The 19,041-nt window shown below is 35.7% G+C and overlaps 1 protein-coding gene across 5 annotated transcripts in view; it reads right to left on the bottom strand.

The window, feature by feature from the left end:
- LOC121640410 (MAM domain-containing glycosylphosphatidylinositol anchor protein 1) overlaps positions 1-19,041 on the bottom strand; it is a 322,158-nt gene that overhangs the window by 97,387 nt on the left and 205,730 nt on the right. For 3 of the 5 annotated variants that reach the window (XM_041986145.1, XM_041986128.1, XM_041986136.1), the window contains one exon: positions 9,972-13,300. The exons of 1 other annotated variant lie outside the window; for it this stretch is intronic. In XM_041986145.1, coding sequence (XP_041842079.1) covers positions 13,215-13,300 — 86 coding nt within the window. In that variant the 3' untranslated portion in view covers positions 9,972-13,214. Of the gene's footprint in view, positions 1-9,970; positions 13,301-19,041 lie in introns of those variants that run through there. One more of the 5 variants, XM_041986165.1, reaches the window with a different exon arrangement.

The raw sequence follows: 19,041 nt of genomic DNA, 5'->3' as shown, positions 1-19,041 counted from the left end.
CTTAGTGCAATGTTTTCTATCTGCTCTGTGCTGATGTGCACTACACAGTTTATACTGATTGTGCTTGTGTGAGAGAGGGGACATTTATACAGAGGATGTGCAAACACAGGAACAGATAAGCAGCCCACTCAGAGAGTATGGGTATGAGACTAATTGGCCAGGATGAAACCACTGGCTTAATTACTCACAGATATTTAGCTTGTCTGAAACGGAAATCACAGCACTAGCAAAAACTGCACAAGGTCAGTGATATGATGTAGCAACTTTTCAGCTTGGCCACAGCTTGTTCTCCTGGAGTTTATCCATTGCTATGTATTAGGAATAAAACTAAGAAAATTGTTCAACCTGCATGTTTTTCCAGTCAATTAAGTAGAGAGTTGTGTGTGTCCACATACAAAACCTGCTGGGGTTGATTTAAATTTCTTTGTCAAAAACATGTGACCCAAAGCTTTGAACTATTAAAAATTACAAACAACACTGGAGTAATACAACTGTGACGAGGGGTAATTGGTCCATGAGAATAAACAGCAAAACACTTCTTACACAGGTCTTGATCAGCCCAACAATCCTGTTTTCACTTTGTCACATTTTCCCTAATCTGACAAACCATGAGCAATTTTAATGAAAAATATTTAAGTTAACAACCCACAACAAGCCCGTTTTTACAAAACATGAGCAGAATTTTAATATCCACAAACTTTGTGAAGAGACAGATGGTAAAAATGGGAGACAACGGCTGTCAGCTGGAGACAGAAATCAAAACTTTTACCACAGAGTATTAACGAAATGGTTGAATAAAGGAACCTATAAAGTGTTATGATTTCTTTACATGCTGATTCCTGCCCGACTGTTTTCCAATCATGCCATGGTCTGCATCATATAAGGGGCAGATGGCAGGTTGAATCACTTCTACACTGAACTCTCCTGTCTGTGACCCGTTACCAGACTTCTTGAGTTTTTGCTGGTATGAGACGCCTCCATGTTTCGATGTTCTAAACTCTAATGTTAACTGGAGGCTACTGTGCTTTTCCAGACAGTCATGTTGAGGCTCTCCTCCAGTTGCTCTCATATCAATCATTAGTGGGTTTCTTGTTGATGTTTGTCATTCATTCATGGTGCCACAGTTATCTGATGTGGGTGTTTTGCTTTTGTGTGTTTTTTCCTGTTCGGGTGTCAAAAGGAATCATTTGATCAGTATGTAAAGTTTGCTTCATCACAAGGACTTTGTGTGGACATCTGGCTTTAGTAGGCTGAACCACCTTTAACTTTGCTGCTATTATTCTGGTCCAGAGCACAGGAAGGCTGCTGTTTAGCTTTTTTAGTGTACTGTACTAACTGTTTTTTTTTTTTTTTTACAGCAGTAGAAAATTTGCAGTGGTGATAGCTGGAACCCTTCTGATGGTGGTATTTCCCTCTTGTGTGCTGTGAGCTGTCATGCATTTCCAGGTTTAGATGGCACTGTGTGTGTGTGTGTGTGTGTGTGTGTGTGTGTGTGTGTGTGTGTGTGTGTGTGTGTGTGTGTGAATTGGGATGACCTTTAAGATGCCTCTTCACTTTATTAACCTGCCTCCCTACTACTAAGCCTCAGCTGCATTTTAATTCTGTAAATGCATCTATATTTTGCATGGAACAATGCTCCTACCTTTGTGTCTACTTTACTGAACCTGGCTATCTTTCTGGAGTGGTAAATGTATGTTTAAATAATAGGATAATACTCCTAGGGTAACATTTCCAGGGTGATGTTGCATTCATATTAAAAGCTTCTAGTTGACCAAAGCTCCTCCTCTTACTCGTGTCTCACTTTACATTAATGTGCATATATTTACCAAGTTATATTTAAAGAGATATAAAATGACAATGTGTTCCACCATGCTGGTTTGACACACAGTTTTGTTCTTTGACAACCTATTGCTGCTGGTTCAGAGGTGTATCCAGCAGTTCATCAAGGTCCCCATTCCACCTCAGTTCTTACACACAAGACGTTATTAGACAAAAACTTTCAATCCCACCATGAAAAGCACAATTGATAATGCATTGTATTGTCTTCATAAAGAGGCAGCCTACTACTAATCATATAGTTTATGATGCAGAGTACTGATACAGAAAGCTTTTATTGGCATGTGCAAGTTATTTTCCATACTGTCATACTCCAATCAGTGCTCTTAGTACAGACAACCTTGTTATTGTTGTATTATCTGTTAAATGACAACAATAGTAGGTCTACTCTTTAATGTTTAACATGAATAGAATTCTGTAATATATATGTTTTATTTAATGAAATTATGTCTTTTAAAACCCAAAATGAAACTTTTTTTGTACGGTATACATCTCTGAGAAAAATAAAAACATGAAAATTGGTTAAAATTTTTCAGAGTGAAATAAATGTGTGTTTGCAACTTGGCAAGACCGATGCTGATGCAGTCCAGTATGTGCAGTATGACAGCCATACACTCACCAAAATAACACAGGATGACTTTCTTGTTACCCAGCATGGAAACTTGCAACCAACAGTTCAACATACAGGCCACAGAGACACTTATTTTAATGATTACACCATCTGTTGTTATCAAAGTCTGCAATAACCCTCTTCTTTACATTTGCACACTGTCTGCCATCTCTGTCTCGGTATCATCTGTGACTCATCAAGAAAAGTGTGGAAGTCTCTGTTTCTGCAGCCACGTCTTGCCCCTGTCTGTGCTGATAAAAACTGCAAACCTAATATTATCACACAGTTGTTTTTGGTGCTACAAGCTTATTCATTTTATTTTCCAGCGATCTTAGATTTCCCGAAGATCAGTCAAAAACACAAATATTAAAACATCCCCAGCAATTCTTCCCATTTTGCTCCTGCTCTACATCTTAGATGTCTTGTATTGTCTCGATTAAGGGTCTTATTTCGGGCATCTGCCAGGCTTTTGAAAGTTTATTCAGCTGCTCCGACACTTTATCAACTTCCACATTGTTATGTTTTTAATTGTATGAAATAGTTAAATAAGTGTTGGAAGAACCAGCACCAAAATACCCAAGCCATTTAAAGAAAAAAAAAAAAAAAAAAAAATCAGAAGTAAACAATCGCTTAAGGAAAAAATGTTCTGCAGGCATCTGCAACTTTTAAGACAGATTGAGGTTTGAATTTTAATTCAAGCACTTTTTGTAGCAAGTGGACACAGCATGCAGTCAAATATTCTTTTATTCCACCTTTATGGAAGATTAAGTGTCTTCATTCTTATGGAGGAGGCAGATTGCTGTCTATTCTTTCATTCATCAGTTTTAACTAGTTAATTTAATGTCCTGCCTACCACAAAATGTTATTTTTAAGTGTAAACAAAATCATATGACTGTAATGCAATAAAAGATATTAGTGCTGATAAAGATTATAAACCTTTGCTCCCACTTTAGCTTGGGGAAGCCAGGCACTGATGAAACTAGAGCCAAGGATGCCAACTAGTACAACTTGGTAAAACTAAACTACATCACACTAACATCCATTTTGGAGCATTCTGGAGGAGAAAGGTCCTCGTCCTCAGAAGAGAAGGGAGATGTGTGGTGGTTTGTCCATGCTACTTTGCTTCACTTGTAGAAATGTATTTAAGATGTCAGAAAAAGACATTATCAGAACATACTGATTGCCTCGTAATGTTTTTATTTATCTTATTTTTTCATCTTTCTTTATCTCAAAGACGCTGTGGAATTTCCAGCGAAAAGTCATAACACCTCCTGCACCAAAACCCTTCTAGCAGTTTTTATATTTTTAGTTTAGTTTTTGTTGTTGTTGTTGTAGTTTGTGTGTGTGTGTGTGTGTTTCTTGCTTTATTTGTGTTTACTTATTTAGCTTTAATAGGCATACCATAATTTCTATAGGACTGTGGCCCCATTTTCATATTTTCACTGCATTTTTCACAAGTGCAGAAAAATTTGCTAATATGTTTTTCATGTCTTGAATAAGCCGTCTTTACATTTCTATAGATGATTACAACTGATGACAACCAGATGCCTTTAAAAGTCAATAATTTAATAGAAATAGTACTAAAACTAATATTTTAAATTAGGAATCTCCAGGTGCTTGCCAAAAATTGCTCTACAGATTCTACAGAATGTCACTGTGTTCATGTGAAATTTTCTCCCTGGTCACCACTGTCACAATGACTGCTTGTTTCTTTTGATTCTTGAAGTGCGTACTTAGTTTTGCTGATTGTTTTGCTCCATTTTGCCAAATGAAATTTAAAAATCTAGCCACCTCACAGTTTTTGCAGCTTATGCATGAACATGAGCGTGGCACTTTGATACAAACAAGACACTCGTTAATGCAGGGCTCTTCTTGCTGGGCATTTTAATTTACACATATCTTCATTTTTAGAATTTCACTGGCTTTTTGACACATCAGTCCTCGACAAGCTCAAGTATATACATGGATAACACTTATGTGCACAGCAAAATTACATGGAAAACAGCTAATTACTCTCACTTGATGTTCATAAAAAACAGACACATATCTGAATGTACCTGAGCTTAAGAGTGAACTCTTAAGACACTCATGGGGTTTATTTATAGATCAGGCAAAGTTTTGGGGCATTGCAAAACAAAACACATTCACTGTCACAATGATTTGCAACCAAACACTAATTTGTGCATTTTAGAAAATCAGATTAAGATTTTTTTAGTTAATATGAAATAGACAAAATCTGATGCAGTGATAGTAAAATCCCAAGCTTGCATACATGTTTGCTTTGGAACTGTTGAAAGCTGGTTAACTGGATTTAAAAAGCTTATCATCAAATAAAGTTTTTTTTTATTTTTTTTTTTATTTTTCCATGACACACATGGGAGACTCAAGCAAATGTGATGATCGTGTAGCCATTTTTTTTTTTTTTTTTTTGAACTACAATGAATTGGATTGAATTAGACTGTGTTTGTAAAACTGCCTCGAGATGATGTCATGAATTGGCACTATACAAATAAAGCTTAATTAAATTGAATTGCTAAGTAAATTAGAAACCTTGAGCAATTTTGGAACAATACCTACTTAATCTGTTGATGTCAGCAAAGGCCTTTAAAGGTTTAAGCAAGCTATTTATATCCACAAATGGGGGACATTGGCCTCGTCGCCTCTTTGCCATGTTGCATTACCATGTTACTATAGCCGTCCAGGAAGGACAGACCAATTTATGGTTCTACAATGGGTCATTCACTGTTTTTACAGCCACCATAGTTTGAGAGTAAGTGGGTCAGTTGCGATGTGTAGTATAATAAGAGAACTTTTATATCAGTTTTATTTTAGAATTAGATGTGTCCAGAATTCTGGATCATTCTGCATGTAATCATTGCAGTTTTGTAAGAATTTTTCAGAATCAAAGCCTGGAACTATTAATAGTGGACCCTGGGTAATCTTTTAATCAAGCAGGGAGCAGCACAGTACATCTCCCTTTCTCACATAAACACAGGGAAACTGTTGTCACAGGCTCAGCAGGAAATCTCACCTCCCTTGTGTCACAGACAGCAAATGAATGAGAGCAGTCCAACTCTGAACCATTCAGGCCAAACCCCTCCAACTAATGCTGCAGTAAGCGGCAGCTCACAGTAGAAAGCACACATTAATTAAACATCTATCTGTACATCTGTGCCCTCTATTCAGTGGAAAAGGGAGAGATTTACTCTCCCTATATGCAAGAGATGATTAGGGTAGGGTAGATTTTGGACTCCTCAGATGTTGTGCATTTAAGATGACACAGTTCATTTGAGACATCTTAGAGTAAAATATAAAAAAACTCAGCATGTACTGAACATATGAGTGTTTGTGTTTTCTTTTGGAGCGTAAGCAGCCTTGTGTAAGTTGGACCTTGTGGTTTATTCTATCAGGAGAAAACGTTGTCAGAAGAGAAAGGTCAAATTTGATCAAATATAGCTTAAAATGTCAACTAAATGACAGTTTTGGGTTTTTTCTAGGTCCATACTGAGCAAAATAATGAAGGCACTGATTATTACAACATCAAAACCTGTGGATAGTTTTACAATATCAAGGGGTGCAAAGTCAAAGTGATATAAGACAATGGCAAAGAAAAAGCAATGTAAAAATAAAATAGCATGTTTGCTAAACACATTTTTAGACAAGGATAAAATATGTGCTATTGTTTCTGTATTTTATTTATTTATTTATTTATTTTACTGTATTTGTTGTCATTTTTTGACTTTGTGGCATCCTTTGCTGAGGTGCTACAGGATGGGAAAAAGCCATTTTAGTTACTGCATAGTACTTTAAACAGATCACAACAATTAGACATGCATAACCCAGTCAGTTTAAGGTTTTGTCAAAAGAGCGCTGAAATTTAATATAATTAAATTAAATATTATAAAAGTTAAGCCAGACCTTAATTTATTTATTTATTCTTTCATTCACTTACTGGTGGCCTGGCTATTTGCATCCGCAGAAGTTTTCAGAGTACAAATTATTTTATATAAGTCAAACTCATTTATGTCTTAAGTCATTCTGGGTCCATCATCCACACTCTTCCAACATATTTTTATAGTTAGGTTCAGGGTTGGAAATCCTGTCACTTCAAACAATGCACCATCCTTTCCACACTGCAATGCTGTAAAGCAGCAGCATGACGAGGAAACTGAGCAGACAACCACTGAGTTGCCTCTGATAGAATTTTTTCTTTTTTTTTGCCATGACCTAGGACATGAAAATGGCTGCTGAACACACTTACTCACACTTTATAACTGATAAGACTTTAATTGTAAGTCCTTACACTTTAATTGAAGGGATCAATTTTGTCTTAAAACTTCTATCATGATCTGCTGGTGTAGCTGAGGGGTATCAAAGGTCACTGTCAAAACTTATATGCTTGTCCTTTTCATAACTATAATGATGGCTGTTGTCTTTAATTTGCACATCTTTAGTGGATCAACCCACATGGGACACTCTAGTTAGTCTAGCCCTTGATTTCTCATGCCAGTGATCTCAGATTTGAAAAGCTTTTTCTGGTCTGAGCTTGCAGATAAGTCTATTCATATCTTCATAACACAACACTTGCTTAAAGTCCTTTCCTGGTGCATGCTGATTCAGTAATTTTCTATTTTATACTGATGTGGAAGATTAGGAAGATGATCAAACTTGAATTTACTGTTTAATTTACTATCCAGAAACTAATTAACAAATATTTTACACCCTTATAAACACATGAAAGGTATCAATTCCATCGATTTCTTGAATGTATATACTCTTTTATACATCTGACAGCAGCAAAAATAAATAAATATATATGTGTCATCAATGTTTATTTAACTTCAAACTGATTTTTTCCCCCTAAAATACTTAAGTGCTGGACAGAGATATGCATCACACAGTACTGTTTACTGCCGCGCTCCTTCTTCATCCTCTTGTGTCATCCTCATCCATCATCAAACGTATTATCAGTTTCTCAAAACTGAATTAAAAAACAATGTTTTCACAGATGCTTTAAACACTCAGGTGCGTCCTATAAAGTGTTTTCCTAGATTTTAGGACTTTGTAAATGGTCTGTATTTATATAGCGCTTTTCTGTACCTTTTGGATGATACCCAAAGCGAAGCCGCCACTCACAGTGCTAACCACGACCCATCAAGAGGAATTTGGGGTTTGGTGTCTTGCTCAGGGACACCTCGACATGAACTCGACAGGCTGAGGATCAAACCGGCAACCCTCTACAAGACGACCACTCTACCCACTGAGCCACGCCGCCCATGATTGTAAATTTGAAGCTGCTTCCTTTGCTGCTAACAGACACAGAGGCTGTGTCAAACTACCAGAGGTCCACTAAAACCCAAGGATTCAGTCACTTGTGGAAATTTTGAGGACTGTGTGTTAAAAGTAAATATTTTTTATTTAATTCAAAAATCAAATGTAAACAATAGTTCCACAAAAAATAAAACTAAATTAAAAAAAAGACAAAAAAAAGCCTTCAGAAATCAAGACTGTAACAGCAAAATAATGTTATAAGATGACCAATAAAAATGAACCATTAACTGATTCACATTATCCTCATTCCATAAAAATTACAATTCAAAATAACATCTGAACAGATATTTTCCTTTATTTCTTTGTTGCCAGAAACCATCAACTCCCAGGAATGGTATTCTTTACATGAAAGAAGGAGGATGGTGGCTGAAAACATCCTCGTCACATAGTTTCTTGAATGTGTTCAGGACAACAGAGGCGGCTTACAGTAGGTGGCAGATTAACAGTCATAGCAGTTATTATTTGCCTGCACATTGTCAGAAATATGCTTGTAAAAGAGGGGAGGTTATGTATGTGTATGTGTGTGTTTCTGTGAACAGCTGCTGCTTTAAAATTTTGACATAAAAGAATGAATGAGAATGTGATAAAACAGAAAAATGGCCACTTACTTCAATAAACACAAAAAAGATCCTTGATTTTAGGAATTTTAGAAGAACTAGACTGAGCATAGGTGTTCACTGATTTAACCTTTCTCTCTTATCGAATGATCAAAATGTTTAAGTAATTGTTATCTCTTGTTACTTTGATAAAGATTAGCTGTCTTGGGTTTGACTTTTTAAAAATATTTTCAGACTGGATTTGAAACCCTTCAGATCTCCACTCTGCCATTTATGCTGCCAGCTATATTACCATTGAAAAGTCCATCGTAATTTGTTAAGATGTCAGTTTTCTACAGCTGTAATAGACTATTTTCTTCCTGTTGCTTTTTATAATGTTCAGAATAAAAAAAAAAAATAAAAAAAAAAAAGCTATTCTTTTTAAGAGATTATTCCCAAAACCCATTACATCTCTGGTGCTATCAATAATATCACACATTTCACATTTGTGGACAGCTGTTTTCAAACCAAAGATTCTTAGAGGTGAAGTCAAGACAAACATGCTTTAAAGTGCAGGGCTGGCAGGTGCCAGCTCGAACACATCTATGGTTTCAATTAAACCATCACTGAGTCAGAGTAATTTGTCCTGCAGTCATTACAATTTGATCAGCTCATTTAACACTTTTACTTCATTACTGCTGTCAAAATTACCGCTGAGACACATTTTGTTCTGTGAAAATAAAAACAGAAGGAAAGATATTAGGCCTTAGAGAATACAGGGTGTGACTGACATGCCTGGGAGTCTTAGAGAGTGGCTGACAAGCTGTTTGAGAGACAGAACGTTACATAACACGCTCACCTCGTTCAGCAGTTGCATGTATGTTGTGTTCATCTGCGGTATTTCATATAGCTTTGCTTTTAAATTTTACGTAGTTTTTACTTCACCATAATTGTGGCTTGTTTCTTTTTTGAAATGGACAAACAGACCATAAAGGCGTTTCAATATTTAGCTGTTTTTTGTGAGTAAATATTCAGTTTGCCATTAATTTTCACTATTAAGTTTGAATAACAAAGAGACAACGTTGTTATTAAGTAAAGCTAATTTGTGGACATATTTTGCTTATAAAGCTGCTTTTGACATTCATGCTTCCTATTCAAATGTGGTCCACATAAGCTGAAACAGACAATCTAAACAAACCTGAAAGTAAACAACAACAAAAGACTCTAATGAAGCTAAAGCCATCTGCTGAATTTAACACATGCTGGTGCAACAGCACTTTCTGATGACCAGCATGTTTCAAACATGTGTCCTTACTTGGGGCTAATGTTTACTGATTTTTCTTTTTTTTTTTTTTTTTATTTGAATTTAAAATACAAAATCTTTGTTTCCAGATATGTCCTGCAACAAATGAAACACGGCGTGCCATAACTTACTGGAATAAGGAAAATCACTTAAATTATAAGCTTTATTTATTGTGGAGGGTATTTTAAAACCTCAGCTTCAATCTGCCAACATGTCCAAAATAAGGTGTGCTACAGGCATCGTTACATTCTAATAGTTTACAACTTAAGTGCTAAACCATCACTAAAATTATTCATATTAAAGTAAAACAATTAAAACAGAAAAATAAAATGTCAAAAGGACAGTTGCTAAATTTACATTCTGTGGACAATTTTTAAAATTTAGATGAATTTATATATATATATATATATATATATATATATATATAGTTGATTGCTTTGTGCTGCTTTGGAAGAAACATTGGAAGTAATATGCCTTTCCTCATCACACATTTACTTTAATGAAATGTTGCCATGTGTTAATTCTTACTGTTGGCCAAAATAAATAAATTAAAATAATAATAGTAATAATAATAATAATAATAATAATAAAAGAATGGCTTTACAAAAGGTCTGATTTAAGTGTACCCATATCTGGATATTCTGTTTCCTTATAACAAAGATTCCACCTTGTATCAAGGTGACACAAATAATAAGGAAAGAATAATATGAAAATAATAGTATTTATTATTATAATAATAAGAAAAAAAATTAAGACAATGGTCCATAGTTTTACCATCATTAATTAGAAAGTCTCTTGTTTCAAATGCAGTGATTACAACAGTAGTCCTATCCCAGTTACCGCTACCATTAAAACAATATGAGGAATGACTAGATAGTTAACATAAGGAAATGTCATGCATATCGATGCTTTATAACATTTTAAAAATGTGCTTACTATTGTACTGGCAAAGTATTGACCTACAAAATGCAGGAAATACTGCTACTGCACTGGATAATGGTTATGATGCTGTACAACTTAAGCTGATGATAAATGTAGATGTACAGTATAAGGTGGAAATATTAAAATTAATCATTAAACATTTTGCAATGTCATATTTAAAGGAATTCCCAGGTATTTTGAACATCAAAACATCAAAAAAATGAAAATGTTCAGCCTCTTGTAGACTAAATAAGAAACCATGCCAGTCAGGCTTACCTAAAATATTTGTTTCATTCCTGTTGCACCTTCCACTGTGTGAATCATCAGATCAAAGTAAACGTATGATGAAAGAGATAAAGCTTAGACGTAGGGAGCATTTTCTAATACCAATAAATGTCCAAGGGCTTCAATATTAATATAATACACCACTGTTTGTGAGGATTCTCAGATTTGTCCGACATGCTTAACACAATTTTGCATCAATAATACATTATGATATTGTACACAAATCCTGTGCAAGCATGGTCACTGCCACCAACATGACAGGTCAAATCAAATAGGCACATCATGTTTTTACATTATGTAAAATTTTAGATCACAACATCAATCAAACAATTTCTACTGACCACAATAAAGACAACAAAAACAAACAACAAAAAAATGCAATGATGTAGTCGCTGTGACATAATACAGAAACAGTGCTTACGTTGTTAGACAGACTGACATGTAACACACATGTAATGAAGATGATAAACAGACAAGAACATGAGGTGCACAGAGACAGACAGCAACCATATTCAATTAAATTAAAATGGCTGCAACTGAACTTTTGCATCTTCCAAGATACTAACTGCATTATTAATTACAAATCAAAACTGATAAAATATGAATGACATGTTTATTATGATGTTTTTTGGACACGGGCTATTCTGCAAACTGAACTGAAATCAAATAGTAACATGTATATAGAGATCGATAGATGAGAGTATTGCTTAACTTTAACAATCATATCTATGATATTAGGAAAACCATTTTGATTACAGACATTCAGTATTAATTGAATAATGGCAAAGAATCTGATGAACTTCACACTGCACACATGACACTGACATAGACCTGTGTGTGATAACCAGTCATGACAAAAACCTGTTAAGAAAGAAGTCCTGGAGCTCAGACTCTCTATCTTTACCTTACAACACCACCATTTCATTTACATTAGATTATGTTCTCTTATGTCTGATTAATCCAGACTTATTTTCATGAAAATGGAAAAATAAATGGAAATGTTTGAAAATTCAGGCGACTATCCAAGGTTTTCCATCGCTGTTATTCAGGCAGAAGGTGAGCTGAAGGGTTGACTGTGATCCCAGCAAGAGAAAACGTGTGTGTATGCCTGTGTGTGCTTCTATATGCGTTTTCTGTACCGTATGTGCGAAGAAAGTTGAAGTTGAGGTTTCTAGCCAGATGGCTTGGGTCATCTGTGTATTCCCACCAGGTGCACAAATCAGGTCCTGGATCATAAATCATCTGTTCTTTCTTGTATAGATATGAATATAATACTTTATTATGCTTTGCCCTTGACCTTTAGGATGCCAGAACAAAATGAACATAAAAAACAACAAGAAGCAAAACAAAAAAATAATAATACTAACAACCCCCTAGAAACGAAACGAAAAACAAAACAAACAAACCAAAAAATTCAAATTATCAAAAACATTGAAAACGTCAAGCAAATGCCAACATCACACAATTAAAATAAAACCCAAAGGAACAGCAGAGGTCGTATAAATGTTGTGCTTCTTTAATTTCACTTAATAAAGTCCTCCACTGTCCTAGTTGTGTTTTTAGTTTAAACTCTGTTATATTTAATAGATAGATAAATGTACACGTATACTCCGCACTGAGGTCCGTCTCATGTAGCAAACAGACAGGCTACCAGGAGCACCCAGATTCCATAATCTGATTCAGGTGTGTCTTTTCCTCAATCATTTATTTGTTTATTCATTCATTCATCAGTTTCTTCATCTCTCTTTGTCCTTCAGGAGCCCTCAGTGTCCCAAAGGATGGGACAGGAAGGTGGTAGTTTTTGTGGAAAAAGTTTTTTTTCTTCTCTTTCTCTCTTACTTTTGCTTTCTTCCTGGAATCCCTCTTCCCTCATTTTATTCCCTCAGGTCCTATGTCATCTTTGGTAGAGTGTCTGACACTTTGGTGTGTCTGGGGAATAGGATGGAGGCGCTGTCAGGAATAGTGGTTAAAGAGAGTGGAGGTACATGAAAGGTGTAGTTATAGATAAAAATGGTTGATGAAGCAGAGGTTAAAGTGACAAACTGACACTGACGTTAATGAGGCGAATGAGGAGAAAATGTTAAGTCTCACTGATCGTTCCATATGTTAACCTTAAATACGATATGAGCGTAAGATGGTTATATTGTGTGTAAATATTAAAGTATTTAAAGAAAGCAGAGGAGAAGAAATTAGACAAAGACATTGTGTTTGTCCAAGCTAGAAGAATGAAATTGATGCTAGACAGTGAGACACTGAGTGAAGAGGATGGACAAGAGAGGAGACAGGTATGCAGAGGAAAGGACAGGAAGAGGGGTAGAGAGAGAAGTAAAAGAGCACGATTCAGGGTAGCGTCTGTCAGCACAGACAGGCATGGTGCAGTGGGAAGTGCTCATCATCTGTAGAGGAGTGAAAAGAAGCAGCAGAGGCCAAAGGTCAGCCAGCTGGCCAGCGGGCGTGAGCATGATCCTTCGGTCAGAACTATGGAAACAAACAGAAAAAGCACCACATCACTTTATGCAAAGATGTATTTTGGCCATCTTCTACTGTCCATTTAATGCTGAGATAATTTCCCACAAATAACTTCTAGATCTGTAATATAGATAGATTACTGTTCACCACATGTGCACTTATAGTACAGGTCCTCACTAAGTCATACTCAGGAGTTTTAAGGGTTTTATTAGTTCTGAAAATTAAAATATGACTCACTTATAACATTTTGTATGTATTACAGGAATGCAAGGTTTAGGCAGTTTTTGGAGTGATGGATAAGTGTCATAAGAAAAAAATACATAAATATTCAACTTCTATAATAATTGTCTTTTAGTCTTATTCATAAGATGACAGAGCTCTCTTGGCACACCCACAAAAATGGCTCTCGTAATGATGGAAAGAACTAAACATTATGTATGCTGGCAGCTTACAGTGTTAAAGACTAAGTAATTCTCATCCATAAACTTTTGATCTAATTCAGGAACCTTATCTCCTCACAATCTGCTGGTGGCCCATTCTGTTTGTTCTCATGAAACTGCAAAGGACAAAGAGGTCTGAAGTGATTGATTAACAAGAGTTGTCTGTGTTTCTTGCACAGAAATAGAATTGATTTACAGTTAGATTTCGTTTTGTCTTTTAGCAAAAAAGACCCAAACTCTCAGATCAGTTGTTAGAACCCTCCTCATCATGGTTCTCCTGGTCTTACATATCAATCCCACTATGCTGGTCGGGAATATCAGGAGTAAATGTGCCATGTGGGTGGATCTCCTCCAAGAAACAGGGTCATAGTGGAGATTCGGATGAGCTTTATCCTCCTGGTGTTTATTCACATTATATGTCATATTTCAGAAACACTTATCTTGCCATTAAATTACAAAAGTTTCTATGACAGCCAGATAAAACGAAGATATCAAATGTTATGCTAGGTAATGCTGGCAATACTGTTAATAATATTACACTAGGTTTGCCTGTTAAACATAACTATTTTTATAAGATATGTATTTTGTTAGTATTATTAATTTCACATGGAATCTAAACTTTATAAAATGATGAAAAAGTGACAGTGCTGCATGGTGGTGTGGTTAGCACCGCAGCCTCACAGCAAGGTCGAAGGTCCCTGGTTCGAGCCTCAGGACTGGGACCTTTCCTTTCAGTTTAGAGTTTGTATGTTCTGCCCATGTGTTCTTTGCTTCTCAGAGTCAAAAGACAAGCGTTATTTGGTCACTTCCTAAATTCTCCCTGTTTGTCTCTGTGTTGGCCCTGCGATGGACTGGCAACCTGTCCAGGGTGTTCCCTGCTAGTTGCTGAGATCCAGCTTCCCTGCAACCCTGAACTGGTGGAAGCTGTATAGAAAAAGGTAGAGCTAGGTTTCCACCTGGTCTCATTTCTGTTGTTTTTTTTTTTCTTCTTTTCTTTTTGTCCTTTGCCAGCATTGTAACAATGATTTTTTTTTTTTTTTTTTTTTAACCATGCTTTTACAAAGAACAGGGAATTCCTATTATTTATTACACACCACACAAATAATCAAAGATGAGTTTTATTCTTCTGTATTTTGCATGTATTGCATATTATCATCTTTGGTATAAGGCTGTCTTTAATCATGAAGATGAGCGTATGAACAAAACATGAACATGACAAAAGAGGAAAAAAAGATTTTCATAAGAATTATCATAATTTGAACAGAATCAAACAAAGTTAGCCATGTTTAAATAAGGAGCAGAGGGGGTGTTATTGAAAAAGGAGAGGTTTTATTACTTCACAAGGAGCAAAAATAATCTGTTTGGGAGGAGAGAATAGACAGAGTGGAAAAGGAGGTATAAACGGATGGACAAAGCTATGTATGAGGGGGCGGATGAGTAAACAAGAAAACAGAGAGATTCACCATTAAGATCCCACACAGTACCATGACCGCTTTGAGATTCTAATGAATAAGAAGAAGTTACTATTTATGTCATCACTGTAAGGTAACAGCTATAAAGTTGTTACTGTTTTCTGCATAGCTGGAAGATACATACATGCATCTCTTAACTGCTTTAATTTACTTGTTTGTTCAAAATCTGTTTGCAAATTAAAACGACCCCCAGTCATCTTCTTGAGATCATCTAAAGTTTTGTATTTTTCCTTGACAATAAAATCTTATATTCTCCATTAAAGCAGAGTACAGTCCCGTTCTCTGCTGCGGTGAAAAAAAAAAAACACTGTATACCTTCCCTTTTATACAGAAAGTACAAATGCAGCCTTCTCAAACACAGTTTCATTAATAAAATAGTGGGTATTGTATTATCAAGATCAATATGATTTCATATCAATGGTCCATCCTCCAGGCACAAAATCAATATCTATAAAAATGCTTAGATCTGTATGCAACACAGAAAGCAGAAATCACACACACACATATACACACATGTTCCTTTTGGACTGTATGAGGTCAAGAATTGGAAGTGGGACACAGTTTTCTACATGTCTCTGACTCTCTCTCTCTCTCTCTCTCTCTCTCTCTCTGTCTGGCCTTTAACCCATCGTAAAGGGCCATACCAGTAATAATTCATTCTGGCATTCTCTCATACATATATTTTCCTTTGACATACATGTTTTCACTCACACATCCATTTTTCTTGCAGATGAATAAATTTTGAACCTTACATCAACCAACAATGTTGTTCAGGGGCTGCTAGAAGAAACCCATATTTCCTCAAAGAGAACATTGCTGCTTGTCTGCAGTTTAGTAAAGATAAGATGGAAAAAATGTTGAACTGTGCATATATAAGAACAAAAAGACAGCAGTTCTATGTCCTAAACAAACAAAAGAGGTAACCCGACTACCAAATTATACATAATAATCAGGTTATTCCATCATCAAAACTTTTCTTTTTTTTTTATTTTTATTTATTGTTTTTTATGGCATGAGTAAGGTTACATTGTCAGGATTCATTAGGTTCAATAAGTTGAGGGAGGACAGTCACCACAGAGCACACATCTTAACCCCATTGTAAATCTTTGGGATGTGCAGAAAAACACTTAACACAAATTGGACTCTCCCATCATCAGAGATTTATGTCGGAGAGACCAATAATGGCTGTTAATGGAAATAGAAGCAACTCAATCAACAAATTTGTACCGATTCACAGAATTAAGTAATCTAGGCGCACTTTACCTGAAACTAAAGCCAGCAATTCAAGGTGTTATTTTTACCAACTTTGGTTTGACGGAGTGACTTTGAAACCTACCATTCAATAGTTTATATTTTTAAGCTTCTAAAGGATTAAAAAGCACTTTCCTTTAAGATTAACCAAAATGCAAAATCAAATATAAGAACCAAACACAGTCCATATTTAAACAGACAGAAAAATAAGCCTAACATGACTTTAAATTATCAGTTTAACTCAACTTTCAAGATTTATAAGCAATAGACGCTTCCTTTCAATGAACTCAATGCAGACCCTTTTTTTTAAAACCTCATTACATCTCCAGGCAGAGCAAATGTTTCAAGCTTTTACGAGATGAGATTATTGTAGACTGTAGATTATTACTTGGTAAAAACATAAACGGATAGAAAAGCCATAGAAAAAAGGAAGAGTGGATAAAGTTTAAAATAAAGAAAGAAAATAAGCTTGTCTTCAACCATCTTCTTTTTTTCTGCAAACACACACATCTGAGCCAGGTGAAGCTCTGTGAAGTGTGCAGGTGGGGTTGCACTAAATAAGTCAGAGGCAATCATCCTTAATTTAGCATAACAGTCCCCTGTGGGTGCACATAGTTAACCTGATGTTGATGTCTGCATATGAGTATGTGAGGATGCTCATGCTGCTGTTTCAGTCGTAAACTGGAGTGCATGTTTGAAACGAAGTTTAGGTCCCATGTACAGTTTACTGACTGATCAGAAAGAATTATCATCAATATTTCCGGAGCAGTGTTGCAACCTTTCTTGTTTAATTTGCAGCGGTAAGAATTAAAAAAAAAAAAAAAAAGATTATAAAGCCACAAAAATAAGCTTACAAGTTTATGGACATGAGCGCAAAGCTGTAAGGATGAGTTTCAAACCACCGGGCAGATACATATGGATGCTCTGCATATGACAAAATGATCCACCAACAGAGAGTATGGATTAACACATGATTTTCTTTCTGAGTAGACATTAAGTGAGCTCAGCTTGCATAGGAAACCTACTCATGGCTGAGCCTTCACAGTTCAGTGGCCACTTGCACAAAGGCAGTTTTGCCACTCCACTGTGGCTGTTTCACTATGACAGTCAGCTAATCCTGCCTAGCTGCAATAGAAAACGATGAAAAATATCTAATACAGTAAGAAAAGTTAGTCAAGTAGAGACATAAATGGCATAAATGATTGCATCACATAAGTATCCACTAAAAACACTTGCATGTGGATGAATGTGAATTTAAGCTTATGTGAAGTCTGAGTTCATGATGAGAGATTCCTTCTTCTGAATAATACAACTACTCTCACCTCTTTGCAGCAGCACCAGTATCAGCTGAAAATGGGCAGCAACATCAATACTGCCCTCTTGCATTAACTTTGAACTGAAATTAAACCAGATAAAATTTAGCTATTTAAGACTAAATCCTAAAGACAACTGTATAAGAGCCTGTGTATCTTCTATTGATTTTAGATGCAACCATAAATTCTTTTATATTGTCTTTCAACACATACTCATATTAAATTAGGCTTGCCTTGAAAATGCAGCTAAATCCCTTTCTAATCCTTGCTTAGGCTTGTAGAACCTATAGAGTAAACTCTGCATTAAAGACAAATGTATTGTGTCTGTTACAGCTGCAAAGACTCTTGAGTCGCCTGCTTGATAATTACCCATCTGCCTGTGCTGTATGTGTCTGCCTGCACAAAAGCCGCAGGATACACATGCACTCACGCACACTTTGAAAGCTCATGTGCTTCCTGTTTACACCTTCATCAATTATTTACTCTATCCGCTAGTCTTGTGACATGCACATATATGTTAGATCGCATCAAACACACACAACTAATAAGCACAATCATACACAAGCATCTCACATACAGCGTTTCAGAAGGTAAAAAGAGTTTGTTAATAATTCATTGGAGTATGTGTTTTTGCTGTTTTGAGTCTATTTCATGGCTCTAATATTTTCTTTGTGGTATATTCTTTCAAAAGTTAAAAAGCCCTTTAGAGTCTCGCTACGTGTTGCTGAATAAATCTGGCTTGATGGACTAACACTCTGCACGCAACACCTACTGGATCTCTGTTTTGCAGTTTCTCCTCTGTTGCTCTGTTTAAGTTTTCTTTCTCTTTTCACAAATTATTTGTGTTTTAGTTATTTTATCTGAATTAAGCACCTAAGGATCAAACACATGTCTGCCAACATATGGTCAGTCCAATTTCTCATACCATAATAAACATGATCCAATGATGTGGAAATTGTAGGAACTAGAACTCTACAGGCTACATAAAGTTTTGCACAATTCAGAGCTAAACAACTACATGTAGCATGTTATGCCCTCTTTATGCAACTCACATAGTGTTTCCACACTGTAGAAGGTGCTACTCTTAAGATCTCTAACAAGTCACAAAGTCCACGTATGAAGGTTAGATGGCACAATTACATACAGCACCTATAACTTTGATATCAAGCAACAGCAGCTCACTACTTTAATTTTAGTCAGTTAAATGAAAACACTTGAGTTTATGTGATAAAAATACTTGATTCAGATTGGAAAACAAATAATAGGATAGGAAA

Source organism: Melanotaenia boesemani, chromosome 1 (assembly GCF_017639745.1).
Source record: "Melanotaenia boesemani isolate fMelBoe1 chromosome 1, fMelBoe1.pri, whole genome shotgun sequence".
Classification (NCBI taxonomy): domain Eukaryota; kingdom Metazoa; phylum Chordata; class Actinopteri; order Atheriniformes; family Melanotaeniidae; genus Melanotaenia; species Melanotaenia boesemani.
The sequence above is the reverse complement of the archived record's forward strand: the minus strand, read 5'-3'. Positions and strand labels throughout refer to the sequence as shown.